Below are 17779 nucleotides of genomic sequence, written 5' to 3'. Positions count from 1 at the left end.
GGTCATTCACAGAAAAATGACCCTGTATTTTTGAGAGCATAGTTATTTTTTTGCTATCTTAATGACAGCCTCCAGACTCCTCCTTGCTACTTTCAATGTCAATGTGCCTCCTGATCTGAGGCAGTGTCCCTCACCGTCAGGATGCGCGGCACCACTCCATTCAGCCAGGGTTTCTAATTGGGATGAATAGTGACATCATCAATACATTTCCTGATGTACTTTAGCTGTAAACAGATTAGGCTCAGTCCTCCAGGTCCACTCCCATCTTCAACCATACAACTTTAGCGAGCCGCTACCGCAACTTTGGCACTTCTAAAGGAGAGATGATGGTCTAGTGGCATTGGGCTTGAGACGAGAGGATCCTTGGTTCAAATCCCAGCCTCATTGGAAAATCAATAAGAGCCCTTGGGCAAGGTCCTTAATCCCCTAGTTGCTCCTGGTGTGTAGTGAGCGCCTTGTATGGCAGCACCCTGACATTGGGGTGAATGTGAGGCATTATTGTAAAGCGCTTAGAGCGTCTGTTGCAGATGAAAAAGCACTATATAAATGCAGTCCATTTACCATTTACTTCTAGAAAACCGCCCAGTGATGTCAGGGCATATAAAACGACAGATAAGAAGAGAAAACAGAAGGTGTTAAGAACGTGGTCCAGGTTGGGGCTGGTATAGGGTTCAGGTTAGCCCCAGGCCCAGTTCACATCTGGGGCTGCTTTCTCCTGCATCCCTACAAGAGCCATGACAATGCGAGGGATCACTGAAATGTCAAAGTTCACAATGCACAAATGAAATTTGACAATCCCTCCATGGACAAAGATACGGATGATGACGGATGATGGAATATCCCGGTTCCCTGAGGACGCCATCCCGAGTTATGATTACCGTTTCAAACAGTGATCTTCCAGGACACATCTCTGGAATGATGAGAATGAGGCCCAAACAGACTTCACATTTCATCATTTAGATGAGGTGCTGATGTCTGCAACAGACTGAAAATAGCTTAAAACATTTACTGACATTGTGCTAAAGAAGACCCATCATCCAACGTGGGTACATCCATCCAAGTTCTTCTCATCCTGTGTGGGCACAGCAGGCTGGAGCGTATCCCAGCATACACTGGGAGGAGGCGGAACCCATCCTGCACAGATGACCGGACCATCGCTAAGCCAACGTACAATGCACCAGCTAAACTGTTTATGAACTGTGGGAAGAAGAAACAGAAATACAGAGAGAGAATCCACATTAAAACTTGGAATCTAACCGAGGATCCGGTAATGGTGAGGTGGCACCAGGTCCTGTCTGTACGGTTCAAGAAAAGATAGGTGGATACGTCCGACTTCAGACCTTGATGCAAAATCTGAAGTCGGACGTATCCAGATCTAGTTTGGTCTTTACTCATCGTCAGGTTGTATTTTGTCACTTAATTAGTCAAGGGTGTATTTTGGGTGTAACATGTTTACAACCAGACACATTGTTCATGAGATAGGACTGGGATGAACAACCTAGACTGTGATTTGATACCAGGTATATCCTCCAGTCATTATCTGCATTGTCCCAGTTGGTGTACCAAAATGCAGACTGTACCTGTCCACAGAAAAAAAAATACTTCATCGAAATTGTCCCAGTACACCCAGCTGTAAAGTGGTCCCTGCCTTGTTTGGGGAAGTAAGCTGCAATGGACCGGTGTCCCGTCCAGGAGTTGCAGACTCTCATACTGTTCATGGTATGATATTCAGAAAGAAACACCGGTCCGATGGTAATGTGGCTTTCTTCTTCTTCTGTGCTTCTCATGTGGACACAAGTGATAATGTGTGACAACTTAAAGCTACATTCTCAAACTCCAATTTACAGAGGTGCACCTTCTCAGGGAAACTGTCCCTCTAGCTCCTGAAAGTTCTATGTAGGCCCTGAGATCCATTGGTACCAGCGCTTGTCTTCAAATTTGGATGTGTGAAGCAGATGAGAGTGTATGACTCACCTTGGATGGAACTCCAGTCCACTGCAGGTTATTTCCCAGGGAAGGCTGGTCCCATTTACAGCTGGGTGGACAGTTTAACAATATGTTTTTCTCGTAGACAAGTACAGTCTACATTTCGGTAGTCTGTCTTCTATCCACCTGAGCTACCCGCTCTGCTCAGGAAACCCGACAAATGGAAAAAAAATATATGTATACACTGGAATGTTCCAAACGGATCAAATTACAAGTCGCGAGGCTAAAATTTACTGACAGACTTTATCAACTTAAAAAAGTGTCAAACAGTCGAATTATGATGTCGGCCAAACTCACCTTTGTCCTTTTCAGTCCAGATGTTTTAAACTAAAGGTATTTTGAACTGAATGTGAGATTTTGCAGAAAGAATAAACTTTTAAACTTGTATTTTTTTTTTTCCTTAGATCTGTTAAGTAGTTTTGCACGCGGACTGAGCGGCTGTGTTGTGGCTAGCGTCAGCGCTGCTCACTGCACCCTCAGACACGATCCACAGCATTAGCAGCATTTTCTAACATCTGCTGCCTCCACTGCGTGGAAACGTGACATGATCACATAGAAACACCTCCAGCCTGCATTCATTAAAGTGCCACACCAAATGCCACCGGCAAGGTGACTCCACCCGGCTCCGCCACGGACCTGCCTCCCTCCTGAAACACAGCCTCCCCATTGGCTCAGAGGGTCGTCCATCAGTGGCAGTGGTGGTGGCTGTTTTGGACTGGAGCAGCACCGCCATGAGCCCACAGTCAGAGTGCTGCAGGTTTATCATTAGCAGGATCCAGACGAGCCCACAGGTGATCTGGATCGTCTGAGTCCGCGGAGCCCCGCGGAGCTTCAGCACATGTTGGACCTTCATTATTTCATAGCTGGCAGGAGCTCGTGTGAGCGTGCACAGGTTAGGTGCAAAATCACTTTGCTGTGAAGAGCTTTGTTTGTTTTTGTCCACAAATAAATAAATGAGAGAGAAAACATGCAAATATGACACAGGATCATTTTGAAGGCAGACCACAATTTAAGATTTAAATTTTTTCTCCTAAAAACAAACATTTGACTGAAGAAGATGACCAAATGCACTATATATATATATATATATATATATATAAACACCTGTATTGATATCTTATAAACTGTAATGACACAAAGCCAAAAATAAAGGGGAGGTCGGCCGCCATGTGGTTTCTAGCTGGGTGACCGTTGGTACTGAGGTGAGCGTGCTAATCCTGCTAGGTAATCCGTGTGATGATATCCATACACTGGAGACAATACAGACACAGACTGACATCACAGCCAGGATGGAGGAGTCCTAGGTACACCGGCACATACGGGGTAGACTGAGTAAAGTGTCAGCATTGTCAGGTTCCCACTCAGAAGACCATTCTAGATTTGACATATTGTGGCATCATCGCTGTTGAAGTTCTTGAGGCTGTGTTGGAACTTCAAGAGCAAAACACAGGCTTAGTTTGGTTTAGTTGTCTCATCATCTACTGTATCCCATCATTGATAGTTGACTAAGCCGGCTGGTCGTTAAATGGGAACAATTCGATCACTACTTGTAATGTCAACATTGAGTTGTGGTTTTTGTTAGTATGGCCAAGTGGATGGCCGCTCTGTTCTTCCTCGTCGCTGTCCTTAAAGTGCCTGTTCTTGGACTGGGTGAAGGTCTAGATCAAGGCTGTCCAACCCAACTCCTGGAAAGGACTTAGCCCATGTTTTCATGTCAACCTGCTACTACTCACACTTGTTTTTTCTTTTTTTTAACTGGTTCCCAGCTTATGATTTGCTAAGTGTCCCTGACCAAGCAAAAGAGACTCAGGCGGAGCAGGGAGTTAGAGAACATCTAAAGGCGGTACCCACCAGGAACAATTTTGGGCAGTCCTGCTCTAGCACATTGAGGTGAGTTGTGTTATGATTATGGGCAACATGGTGGCTCTCTTGCCCAGTGGTGGGCACACCTAACCAAAAACTTAGCTTTGCTAACTGAAAATGTAACTTTTATAATGTTAAACCGATAAACCACTAAAAAAATTTAGTGGAAGCTACAGCTAACTGCTAACTTTCGGTATTTTCTCTGGTACACTCTCAGCTACTGACAAGCCAGTTTTGAATTTAAGTACCGCCAACGCTTCTGATTAGAATCAAAGACGATCACAAACCCAACACAACCAATGAATCAACGCTTGTCTTTGTGCGCCCTGCCCACTGCTGTAAGGAAGAGTCATTTATGTTCAACATGCAGTGCTCCGGACGTGAGGCACAAGTCATGAAAAGCAAAGCAGCTTTTACTTATGGTTTTGTTTTATAAACAAAATTAATGTGGATGGTTTATTTACATTAATGTTAACTGTCATTTTTACAAAGTGAAAATATAACACGTATCTTTTAATTTTAAATTAAAAGATACAAATTAATCCAAATAGTTTATTTACATTAATGTCAACTCTATCATTTTTACAAAGTGAAAATATAACATATCTTTTCATTTTAAAATAATGCTCTAATTCTGAAGGTGAACATTAACACACACAGATACCAAAAGGCATTACAGGAAAATGAGCCACGGCTGGTTGTATGTAAAAGCCAAAACACACGTGTGTGTTGGCTTTTACAAATGTGTGTATTTGTAAAATATGTCATGTTTTACTTGTAAGAAAAAGGCATTTGAAAAACTGAAAATTCTGTTTAAGTGTGATTCAGCGCAACGACTGTGTGATATTTGGGCGGGTGCTATTCACAATGCCATCCAGTAGATGGGTCAAAATTCATAGAACACTGCCATCTACTAGTGATGAGCAGAGGCTCATTTTCTCATAATGCCTTTTGGCATTTGTGTGTGTTAATGTTCAAACCTTCAGAATTAGCGCATTATTTTAAAATGAAAAGATATGTGCTATATTTTCACTTTGTAAAAATGATAGAGTTGACATTAATGTAGATAAACTATTTGGATTAATTTGGTTTATAAATCAAAACCATAAGTCAAACCCTTCTGCTGGTGTAGAGTTGAGCTCAGCTCCTCACAGCTACCTGACTGCTGCAAAACATGTAGCAGACAGGAACCAACATGTATGATTTTAGGGTTTACAAATGTTTTTGACCGCTATTAACTATGCCAGCAAAAAAACGTTAGCGGACTAAGTTAGTGGAACTAAATCTAGCGGATGCTAGTTGGTCTGCTGATGGTTTTTGAAGTTAGCTGAAAAGCTAATCTGCTAACAAAAAAGTTAGCTTTGCTAATTAGCAGAACTATGCCCACCACTGCTCTTGCCACACAGCAAAATGGACCATGGTTTGATTCCACCCCAGTGGTTGGGCGTGTGTTTAACAAGTAATTAGGATGGGTTAAACGTAGAGAACAGATTTTGATGTATGCACATACAGAAGGTAGAGCAGGTAACTCAATGGGTAATGACCTGGCGTACCAATATATAGGCCTAGGTTTGAATTCCACTTGTGCTACCAGTCTGTGCCTTTGGACAACACAATCTGCATTGTTCCAGTCCACCCAGCTGGAAATGGGTACTGAAATGATAAATCCCAGAGATAATACCAACACAAACGGGACTCAGGGCCTATATGAGAGTATAGGACTTAGAATCTGTACACTGATGCTATCAGCCATTTGTTTTGGCACCGTGTATAAAGAAATTGAATTTAATTTGACTGTAATTTTGTTTGAGGACTGGTGGCTTAAGTTTAAATAAATCTCAAATTCTACTTTAAGTCCACCTGCAGTTACTTTGTCCCGCTGTTTTCTAAGCTGAAACTATTTGAGGAGATGAGCTCATCTGTTGGTATATTTTACTGAACGCAACTGTCCAATATCCATGTATAACATGATTTGACTTATATTACAAACACATACGCGGGTTTCTGCTTCCTCGCTGCTCTCTTGAAGTAATTGTACACCATCACTGACATAAAGTCTAATCATCTTACAGGAGTCCTAAATCTGTATCAGCATATATTGTATATTGGGCTTTGAAACTTCACAGCGAGCTCACAGAAAATGAGCATCAAGATAAAGCCACAAAATCCCGAACCGTCAAGCTCGCCTAATCCTCCCACCTGCATTCCGCCGGCAGCAAGCAGCAGCCCTCCGTATCGCCTGAGAAGGGGATTTACTGGTAATGCTCTCAGAAATACAATGCATAAAATCAAGTGTCAACTCTAACAAGCTGTTCTTAGCAAGATTGGACCACCCTCTGGATCCGACAGGGTCTGGACTCAGGCTCCGAAAGGTTACGAATTGCACCATTTGATCCCACACTTACCTAAATTTCAGTGACAACTGTGCAAATCGAGATAACCCGTGAAGCCAGACGGGCTTTTAGGGGCAACAGCTGCTTAAGTCCGATCCGCCAGAGAAACTCTATCAGGGGAAGTCGAGGTTGAAATTTTATGGTGGCTAAGCCCCCTCCATCAAATTGCAAAAACAGAACCTTGTGGCACAGCTCAGGGCGGATTTAAGAGTTTACTCGCCATTTTCTTGGATGCGAAATGTTAATATACTCGTAAAAAAAAAAAAAATTGAATGCAAAGAGCTTCCGATGCTTTTGCCCCAATTCATCACCTCATGTGCCACGTTTATTCTAAAAACTGTGTTAGCTGACGGATCAGAAGCAATAATTACCTTCTCCAAAGATGGTAGGCCGCCACCACCGCCACCGACTGTCTGTCAGTGCGATAAAATTGAAAGAATCCACTTTAATGAAACTTGGCAGGGATGGTGGCCAAGTGGTTAGTGCGCTTGGTTTCAGTGCAGAAGGTTCCTGGCTCAAACCTCACCCCTGCCACATCTCTCCATTGTGTCAGGAAGGACATCCAGCGTGTGTGAAACTTGTGCCAATTCAACATGCAGAACCACTTTGGATCCGTTGTGGCGACCCCGAGTAAAAATAAGGAAGCAGCCGAAGGGACTTAACTTACACTTTAATGAAACTGGAAACATCTGTGGCGGCACGGTGGCTTAGTGGTTAGCACTGTTGCCTCACAGCGAGAAGGTTGTGGGTTCAATTCCCGTGGCCTTTCTGTGTGGAGTTTGCATGTTCTCCCCGTGTTTGCGTGGGTTTCCTCCGGGTGATCCGATTTCCTCCCACATCCAAAGACATCCGAGTTAGGTGGATTGGAATCTTTAAATTGTCCTTAGGTGTGCGTGTAGGTGTGTCTGTGTTTGTTTGTCTGTTTGTGGCCCTGCGGCAGACTGGCGTCCTGTCCTGGGTGTACCCCGCCTCACACCCTATGACTGCTGGGATAGGCTCCAGCCCCCCGCGACCCTTAATTGGATTAAGCGGTAGAAGATGTTGTTAAAAGAAAAACTCAGTGCAGGTTGATGGTGTGATCCTCATCCAGGACTCAATTTGAACATAGTTTAAAAGCTCATTGTGCTTTAACGTCAAACACAAGCTAAAGACTCAAACACAAGCTAATGTTTATTACATGAAAACAGTTGAATAGTTACAAATATTTATTTTTTATTTTATTTTTCATTCACACATCACCTTTAAAAACTGAAGAAAAACAAATACAAAAGCAACCAAACAATTACAATTGACCAGAATGTATTTTATTTTGTATTTGTTGGCAAAAATATTGTGAATTTATAATCAATAAATGTTAATGTCCGATTTTTAAGTCTTTTTTGTATTTGATTTATTTGGACAACGATAGACGTCATTCACACTCATATTTTTAAGAATTATCACAATGACTCAAAGCAGACATTATAACCGTAGCAAAATAGAAAAAAATTCAAAAAGTTTCAACAAGCTTCATTTCTGCAATTGTCATGTTTTACAATTCACATTTATTTATAGTTTAGTTAGTCAAGTTAGGTTCTTTCAAAAACAAACTGAAGCTAACTGCTACATAAATCTACTGAGGAGCTCACAGATTTGCTTTGGCACCACCTAGTGGTGGTTTGGCTGCAGTACAAACAAAGTGACAGGCTGCTAAGGCTCTGTGTGTTTGGGCCGGGTACATTCCATAAATTCAATCGTGAAACACTGCGTTTTAAATATTTTTTTGTGTGTTATGTTGCTGATTGTTGACCACAATTTGATCCAGACTAATATGGAAATCTGTGTCACTTGGCCTGCAGGTGTGTGTGTGTGGCTGTGCTCTGCACTCTTGTGAGTGCTACATTAGTAAGTAAGAACATAAACTTCAAAATGAAATTCTTAACAAAATGAATAAATTCTCAAATTGTAGGGGTTTTTTTTGTTTTGTTTTTTTAAATTGTATTAATTATTTTGGGAATTTTTTTGAACATGTGATGTTTTTGTTTTGGCTTGTGATGCACAAGATTTGTATTTTGAGCTTCTTTAAACATTTGTGTAATTCAACAATCACTTTTTTCTTGTTTCTTTCTTTAACTTCTTGGAGTCTCTTCAGCGATTGCGACGCCTAAAAGCTCGAATGGGAGTGTGACGTGTGAAAAGGATCCAGCGTGCACAAACGATAAGTGAAATGCCAACAAAAAGTGACAATGACAACATGACAACAAATATTTGAAAGATTTGAATTACAGAATATTTCCTTGTTAAATTTTTATTTAAAACAATAACATGTTTTGTTTTTAACAATAAAAGTTTTATCTTTGCACATATTTAAAGGTGCTTAAAGCATTGAAAGTAAAACAAACAAACAAACAAAAAACCCTGCCCCCCTCCTCCCAAAAGATAATTATCATTTTAAATCTTTACTTGTTATATTGGTTATTTTTGTGTTACACTCATTTTTTAATCTTTATATATTCTATTTATATATATCCTTATTTCACAGTTAAAATTCGTCCTTTGATTGCTTTGTCACGGTGTCCTTTTGTCCTGTTTTATTTATCTTTGCTTTACGTAGAGTGTATTTATTGGAATATCAGCAGAGTTGATTCCTTATTAGAGTTTCACAACTCACTTATTACTCCTGCAAACTTGAAGAAACAAATTCTGAAATAAAAACAAAAACTTTTTCTTGCTTCCTTCCACAGGTTGTGTGGTTTGGAGTTGTTTGTGTTGTATTTTCCACCTTTGTCATCCTTCCCCCAACCATGACTGGTCACAAAGTCACATGACTGGTCATTTCCGCCGTTACACCAGCAACATGTTGAAAAATGATTACAAGTTTTCAAATGTCATTTGCTGAACATTCTTAAATTGTGGCTTGTTGCGTGTCACAAATATATTTGCTTATTTGCTGTTTAGACATAAACTGGTTTTAAACAAGATTATTGTGTTAGCTGGATGAAATCGTTGGTGATTTGATGTGATCCACAATGGTTACTGGACACCTGTAGGGGTGAAACTATCCCGGAGCAGGTTTGATTGTCAAGTTTCAACGATGGACTTAAACTTCACATATTAGCGTAGCTTAGCGTAGCTACTAGCTCTTAGCCGATTTAGCATGGCGGCTTCTCCTGTCTCTCCCGCACTTTTCTGCTCTGGGTGTGAAATGTTTAGTTATTCCTCGGCCTCCTTTAGCAGTAACGGTACTTGTAATAAGTGTAGCTTATTCGTAGCTTTGGAGGCCAGGCTGGGCGAATTGGAGACTCGGCTCCGCACCGTGGAAAATTCTACAGTTAGCCAGGCCCCTGTAGTTGGTGCGGACCAAGGTAGCTTAGCCGCCGTTAGTTCCCCCCTGGCAGATCCCGAGCAGCCGGGAAAGCAGGCTGACTGGGTGACTGTGAGGAGGAAGCGTAGCCCTAAACAGAAGCCCCGTGTACACCGCCAACCCGTTCACATCTCTAACCGTTTTTCCCCACTCGACGACACACCCGCCGAGGATCAAACTCTGGTTATTGGCGACTCTGTTTTGAGAAATGTGAAGTTAGCGACACCAGCAACCATAGTCAATTGTCTTCCGGGGGCCAGAGCAGGCGACATTGAAGGAAATTTGAAACTGCTGGCTAAGGCTAAGCGTAAATTTGGTAAGACTGTAATTCACGTCGGCAGTAATGACACCCGGTTACGCCAATCGGAGGTCACTAAAATTAACATTAAATCGGTGTGTAACTTTGCAAAAACAATGTCGGACTCTGTAGTTTTCTCTGGGCCCCTCCCCAATCGGACCGGGAGTGACATGTTTAGCCGCATGTTCTCCTTGAATTGCTGGCTGTCTGAGTGGTGTCCAAAAAATGAGGTGGGCTTCATAGATAATTGGCAAAGCTTCTGGGGAAAACCTGGTCTTGATAGGAGAGACGGCATCCATCCCACTTTGGATGGAGCAGCTCTCATTTCTAGAAATCTGGCCAATTTTCTTAAATCCTCCAAACCGTGACTATCCAGGGTTGGGACCAGGAAGCAGAGTTGTAGTCTTACACACCTCTCTGCAGCTTCTCTCCCCCTGCCATCCCCTCATTACCCCATCCCCGTAGAGACGGTGCCTGCTCCCAGACTACCAATAACCAGCAAAAATCTATTTAAGCATAAAAATTCAAAAAGAAAAAAATAATATAGCACCTTCAACTGCACCACAGACTAAAACAGTTAAATGTGGTCTATTAAACATTAGGTCTCTCTCTTCTAAGTCCCTGTTGGTAAATGATATAATAATTGATCAACATATTGATTTATTCTGCCTAACAGAAACCTGGTTACAGCAGGATGAATATGTTAGTTTAAATGAGTCAACACCCCGAGTCACACTAACTGTCAGAATGCTCGTAGCACGGGCCGGGGCGGAGGATTAGCAGCAATCTTCCATTCCAGCTTATTAATTAATCAAAAACCCAGACAGAGCTTTAATTCATTTGAAAGCTTGTCTCTTAGTCTTGTCCATCCAAATTGGAAGTCCCAAAAAACAGTTTTATTTGTTATTATCTAACGTCCACCTGGTCGTTACTGTGAGTTTCTCTGTGAATTTTCAGACCTTTTGTCTGACTTAGTGCTTAGCTCAAATAAGATAATTATAGTGGGCGATTTTAACATCCACACAGATGCTGAGAATGACAGCCTCAACACTGCATTTAATCTATTATTAGACTCTATTGGCTTTGCTCAAAAAGTAAATGAGTCCACCCACCACTTTAATCATATCTTAGATCTTGTTCTGACTTATGGTATGGAAATAGAAGACTTAACAGTATTCCCTGAAAACTCCCTTCTGTCTGATCATTTCTTAATAACATTTACATTTACTCTGATGGACTACCCAGCAGTAGGGAATAAGTTTCATTACACTAGAAGTCTTTCAGAAAGCGCTGTAACTAGGTTTAAGGATATGATTCCTTCTTTATGTTCTCTAATGCCATATAACAACACAGTGCAGAGTAGCTACCTAAACTCTGTAAGGGAGATAGAGTATCTCGTCAATAGTTTTACATCCTCATTGAAGACAACTTTGGATGCTGTAGCTCCTCTGAAAAAGAGAGCTTTAAATCAGAAGTGTCTGACTCCGTGGTATAACTCACAAACTCGTAGCTTAAAGCAGATAACCCGTAAGTTGGAGAGGAAATGGCGTCTCACTAATTTAGAAGATCTTCACTTAGCCTGGAAAAGAGTCTGTTGCTCTATAAAAAAGCCCTCCGTAAAGCTAGGACATCTTTCTACTTATCACTAATTGAAGAAAATAAGAACAACCCCAGGTTTCTTTTCAGCACTGTAGCCAGGCTGACAAAGAGTCAGAGCTCTATTGAGCTGAGTATTCCATTAACTTTAACTAGTAATGACTTCATGACTTTCTTTGCTAACAAAATTTTAACTATTAGAGAAAAAATTACTCATAACCATCCCAAAGACGTATCGTTATCTTTGGCTGCTTTCAGTGATGCCGGTATTTGGTTAGACTCTTTCTCTCCGATTGTTCTGTCTGAGTTATTTTCATTAGTTACTTCATCCAAACCATCAACATGTTTATTAGACCCCATTCCTACCAGGCTGCTCAAGGAAGCCCTACCATTATTTAATGCTTCGATCGTAAATATGATCAATCTATCTTTGTTAGTTGGCTATGTACCACAGGCTTTTAAGGTGGCAGTAATTAAACCATTACTTAAAAAGCCATCACTTGACCCAGCTATCTTAGCTAATTATAGGCCAATCTCCAACCTTCCTTTTCTCTCAAAAATTCTTGAAAGGGTAGTTGTAAAACAGCTAACTGATCATCTGCAGAGGAATGGTCTATTTGAAGAGTTTCAGTCAGGTTTTAGAATTCATCATAGTACAGAAACAGCATTAGTGAAGGTTACAAATGATCTTCTTATGGCCTCGGACAGTGGACTCATCTCTGTGCTTGTTCTGTTAGACCTCAGTGCTGCTTTTGATACTGTTGACCATAAAATTTTATTACAGAGATTAGAGCATGCCATAGGTATTAAAGGCACTGCGCTGCGGTGGTTTGAATCATATTTGTCTAATAGATTACAATTTGTTCATGTAAATGGGGAATCTTCTTCACAGACTAAAGTTAATTATGGAGTTCCACAAGGTTCTGTGCTAGGACCAATTTTATTCACTTTATATATGCTTCCCTTAGGCAGTATTATTAGACGGTATTGCTTAAATTTTCATTGTTACGCAGATGATACCCAGCTTTATCTCTCCATGAAGCCAGAGGACACACACCAATTAGCTAAACTGCAGGATTGTCTTACAGACATAAAGACATGGATGACCTCTAATTTCCTGCTTTTAAACTCAGATAAAACTGAAGTTATTGTACTTGGCCCCACAAATCTTAGAAACATGGTGTCTAACCAGATCCTTACTCTGGATGGCATTACCCTGACCTCTAGTAATACTGTGAGAAATCTTGGAGTCATTTTTGATCAGGATATGTCATTCAAAGCGCATATTAAACAAATATGTAGGACTGCTTTTTTGCATTTACGCAATATCTCTAAAATTAGAAAGGTCTTGTCTCAGAGTGATGCTGAAAAACTAATTCATGCATTTATTTCCTCTAGGCTGGACTATTGTAATTCATTATTATCAGGTTGTCCTAAAAGTTCCCTAAAAAGCCTTCAGTTAATTCAAAATGCTGCAGCTACAGTACTGACGGGGACTGGAAGGAGAGAGCATATCTCACCCATATTGGCCTCTCTTCATTGGCTTCCTGTTAATTCTAGAATAGAATTTAAAATTCTTCTTCTTACTTGTAAGGTTTTGAATAATCAGGTCCCATCTTATCTTAGGGACCTCGTAGTACCATATCACCCCAATAGAGCGCTTCGCTCTCAGACTGCAGGCTTACTTGTAGTTCCTAGGGTTTGTAAGAGTAGAATGGGAGGCAGAGCCTTCAGCTTTCAGGCTCCTCTCCTGTGGAACCAGCTCCCAATTCAGATCAGGGAGACAGACACCCTCTCTACTTTTAAGATTAGGCTTAAAACTTTCCTTTTTGCTAAAGCTTATAGTTAGGGCTGGATCAGGTGACCCTGAACCATCCCTTAGTTATGCTGCTATAGACGTAGACTGCTGGGGGGTTCCCATGATGCACTGTTTCTTTCTCTTTTTGCTCTGTATGCACCACTCTGCATTTAATCATTAGTGATCGATCTCTGCTCCCCTCCACAGCACGTCTTTTTCCTGGTTCTCTCCCTCAGCCCCAACCAGTCCCAGCAGAAGACTGCCCCTCCCTGAGCCTGGTTCTGCTGGAGGTTTCTTCCTGTTAAAAGGGAGTTTTTCCTTCCCACTGTAGCCAAGTGCTTGCTCACAGGGGGTCGTTTTGACCGTTGGGGTTTTACATAATTATTGTATGGCCTTGCCTTACAATATAAAGCGCTTTGGGGCAACTGTTTGTTGTGATTTGGCGCTATATAAAAAAATTGATTGATTGATTGATATTAATAATATTATATATACTATATTCATTTTAATATCTGTGTGTGTTAATTTAAATCACGATGGACCTGAACTCCCCCCTCCACAAACACCCATTAATAACCAACAATCAATCATCTTGTATGTTCGACTCCCAGCTTACCGAAACCAGTCAAATACCCAACAAACTGGATTGGCGTGGCTGTCATCAGCAGATCCTGGATCATTCAGGTGATCTTGGATCTATTAAGCAACGCAGAGAAAACGGGTCCCCTTTTACACCAGCGACACTAACAACTTCAACCACACTTAACGATGTAAAACACATGACTGATTATTGTGTACTGGTTAATAACCGCTGTAAAATATTCTATGTATTTTAATCTAAATTTCAAAAGTTGTAAATGATCCATATCAACAAAAATAATAAATGTTTTAAACCAGACATTATTAACATTAATTCTACATTGCTATTAAATTGGATATGAAGTGGTGAAAATAAATAATTTGGTTTTGAAGGTCTGCTTAAAAATGACGGTATTTTCTTTTTGACTGTTGTTTTTGACCCCTTTGGCACCTATGATGGACTTTTGTTTTTTGTAATTTCTGCTGTTCTAAATGGTACAAAAGACCAGTGAGTGTGGCCTTAATTAACAGACATCTTAAATGATGATTTGAAGTCATCGCTGGATACTGCTGAGTCAGAATGCTTTTGTAGAAATCTACAAATCTAAAATGTTGCTTTTACGTGTAAAAATGCTGTAAACGGCTCAGTCGGCGGGTCGACACACGTCAACATGTACAAGTGCAAATTTTTACATTAATACAGGAGCTGATTTTGGGGGGTGCTGAAACCCTCGAAGGAATCCTGTTTGTATGTTTGTGCCTGCAGAGACTACACAAGAGAGTGTGCACACTGTCCACTGTTCAGCACACACACACACACACACACACACACACACACACACACACTGTATAATCAGGTTCCCTGTCGGGCCCTATAAATCTGTAAGGGCCCAATTAAAGATGGCCTTCAGCATGTACACCCCAACACACACACACACGCACACGCTAAAAACAGACAAAAAAAAAACAACAAAACACAGCTCACATTTCACTCGGCGTATACGAGTATTCAACCAGCAGAAACAATCTGAATGTACATAAAACAGTGTAAAAACTCCTTTAAAAAAAAAACTGAAATGTAAAGTTTTTTTTTGGTTAAAGAGTCCACTGGTCCACAAATTTTTAGAGGTTGTGTGCTTCAGAAATAAAATGTGGAATTTATTATGGATTTTGGCTGAATTCAAATATGACAACAAAATGTCTGAATGGCTGGTGTTTCCAAGATATTAAAGGTGTTTTTTTTTTCATTTTAAATGTATATAATTATACTGTGTTGATCCTAGAATTTTCATGATAAATAAACATGGGTCTTTTCATGTTTCGCTGACTGTTTTTATGTAATAAAATATATTTCACCTGTTCTCTTTATGTAACATTAAATAAAACAACAAAAGGTTTTATATGTTAACCTTTAGTAGCATCACACTAATATATCTTAAAAACTAGAGCTGATCAACAATTTCAATCATCATTTTCATTCTCAGTGAGCCAAAATCAGTCAATTTTGACGATATTTATTTCAGAAGCACTTTGGCTGTAGACCAGAGTTCTTGGTGCAACATGAATACAAAAAGTGATGATTAAAACTGTACAAACTGAAGTTAAATGAATGCAAAATTACAATTCAGTATTTTCAATTAACTGAGAAAACAATGCAAAGATCAAAATCAAATTCAGAAGTGAAGTGGAGGCGGCAGCATCATCGTGCACGAGCGAGTTCTGAAAACGACTCGAATACTGAAACACTATCAGGTGCTAAAACACACAAAAGTGCAGAAATATAAAAATATCTTCTTTCATCAGACATTTAAAAACTTTATTTTTTTTTTTTATTCTTTTTTTAATAAAAGTACAAAAGCTGAACCGGGTGACGTATCATTAGCGAGATGCCTTCTGCAAAAATATCTCATTAGTATAAAAAAATAAAAAAGTGATCTGAAACAGCGAGAAAGCGGCTGATTAGTCATTTAAATGTCAGCGTGTAAAATTATGCTAGAGCCGAACATAAACACCAGCGCACCCCGAAGATTTGGCGATCCACCATCCGATGGAAACAAAGGGAGACATTAGACATGCGTGACGCGCCCCGCCCGCCTTGTTTACCCACGTGCCCACCGAATGTGAGACGCTCGCCCACTCCCCCTAAAAGTTGATGGTTGTTGAACTTATTTTTAGTGTCACTTGATAAGCTCCCCTGCCCGCACGGAGACATCCCACTGACCCAGCCACTGGTCATTGTCTATACCGCTTCCCGTCAAAGCCGGCGCGCTTTGTCAGGTTTCGACTTGAATATCCATTTTGCATCTGAAGCACCCAATACAAAGTGACTGGATCATTCGAGCCTTTTTCTTCAGCTGCTGCCCCCTTTTCCTCCCCCACGGTGTTTCCGCTCACGCCATCATTTGGGATTGGCGTCATGACAGCGCGCTTGACAAATCAACAATATATAGAAGTTCATATTTTTGGGGGACAAGGCGAGAGGAGAACAGGGGGTGTAGTTTCTGGAAATGAACAATACTTATCCGTCCGTCGCATCTGCTGCTTTGGGTTTGCGTTTTGGACACGGTGCGCTGTCGCCATGGTACCGTGTCCTCTTTTCTCCCCTCGCTGTACGGCAGTAATAGGTCATTCAATGTCAAAAGACATAAAAAAGAGACAGCCAAGTCTTCACAGGCTGCTGCTTGCTGTTGCCTTTAATTATTTTAATTAAACTTTGATATTCGCCGGCTCAGAGGACCACTGAGTTGTGACGCGGCGGGCACCCGCAGAGGATTCAGGCAGTGGGAGTGGCGCGGCGGCTGGATCTATATCTACACAGTGTGAGCAGACTGGCCTGTTTATATGCTACGCATTACTGAGCACGGAGCAGACTGCGCCCAAAACACCCGGTGCCGCGTCAAGCTCTTCAGGCATCAATCTCTCAAACGAAGCCCACCGTGGTCATCGGGCTGACCGGCGGTGAATAACGCTCTATTAACTTCCTCGTCCCAAGTGCATAATGAAAGGAAGGTGTTTTTTAAAAAAAAGCCCTGAAAGGGCAAAGTCTTGGTGGTGTCCCATACCTTGGGGCATCTTGTCTACAATGTCATGAGTGTGCACTTGTCGGTGATAAAACGACAGGATCAGCCAGTCAGAGCACCGCCGCCGCCGGGTGACCAACGCTGCTGAAGTTGGACAGGATTTGTTGGTGAAACATTGCCAAAAGGCGATGGACTTCTACACTCGTGAGGGCTGGTGGGATTATTCCGAGTTCCACGCCAACGGCATACAACTGCTTTCTCTGAGTTTGTTTGTTTTTTTTAAAGATGGCTTCCGTCTGTCCATAAAAAGAGGCCGAACCAAGTCTGAGTGCCACACTCCAGGGCTAGAAAAAAAAGTTGTTTTTTTTTTTAATGGCAGGAAATAAATTATGACAGGGTGTTATTAATGTTGCTGTGTGAACTTCAAATGTGTCTGAAAACCGACGGCTCTGTGTACGAGGTTGAACAGAGTGAACAAATAGTGGCTTCAGCTGCAGAATCTCCAAAAACCTGAAACGTTTGGTTCTCAACCATCAGCACATCTTCACACCAGCATCCCACTCGTCTACTCATGCGGCACGCGGCTGAAATTAATACAGCGACCCTGAAAATAAAAAACAGACAAAAATACAAACATTAAGGTCTGACTGCAGGTTTGACAAAGAATCAAAGTCTCTGACTGAAACACACATTATATACAGTATAAATCAATATAAGAACTAATTAGCTAAAACAAGAAAATTTTAACAAATAAAGAAAAATAAGAAGTTGTGGAACAAATGATAAATTATTTGATATTTATAAGGATTTTTTTTAGTTTTAGATTTTTGCACAGAACAAGAAAACGTGAAGGTGTAAGCCAATAACATTATTCAAAAATCAATCAATCAGGTGAATCAATAT

At 41.0% G+C, this 17779-nt stretch overlaps 1 protein-coding gene across 3 annotated transcripts in view; it reads right to left on the bottom strand.

Annotated features, from left to right (window-relative positions):
* Nucleotides 1-15249: 15249 nt before the first annotated feature.
* Nucleotides 15250-17779, bottom strand: part of antxr2a (ANTXR cell adhesion molecule 2a) — a 154919-nt gene continuing 152389 nt past the window's right edge. For all 3 annotated transcript variants that reach the window (XM_034171194.1, XM_034171193.1, XM_034171195.1), the window contains one exon: nt 15250-17480. In XM_034171194.1, the coding sequence (XP_034027085.1) occupies nt 17442-17480 (39 nt within the window). In that variant the 3' untranslated portion in view covers nt 15250-17441. The remainder of the gene's footprint in view (nt 17481-17779) is intronic.

The sequence above is a fragment of the Thalassophryne amazonica genome, chromosome 5 (assembly GCF_902500255.1).
Source record: "Thalassophryne amazonica chromosome 5, fThaAma1.1, whole genome shotgun sequence".
NCBI classification, from domain to species: domain Eukaryota; kingdom Metazoa; phylum Chordata; class Actinopteri; order Batrachoidiformes; family Batrachoididae; genus Thalassophryne; species Thalassophryne amazonica.
This window is presented reverse-complemented; position numbering and strand designations above follow the sequence as displayed.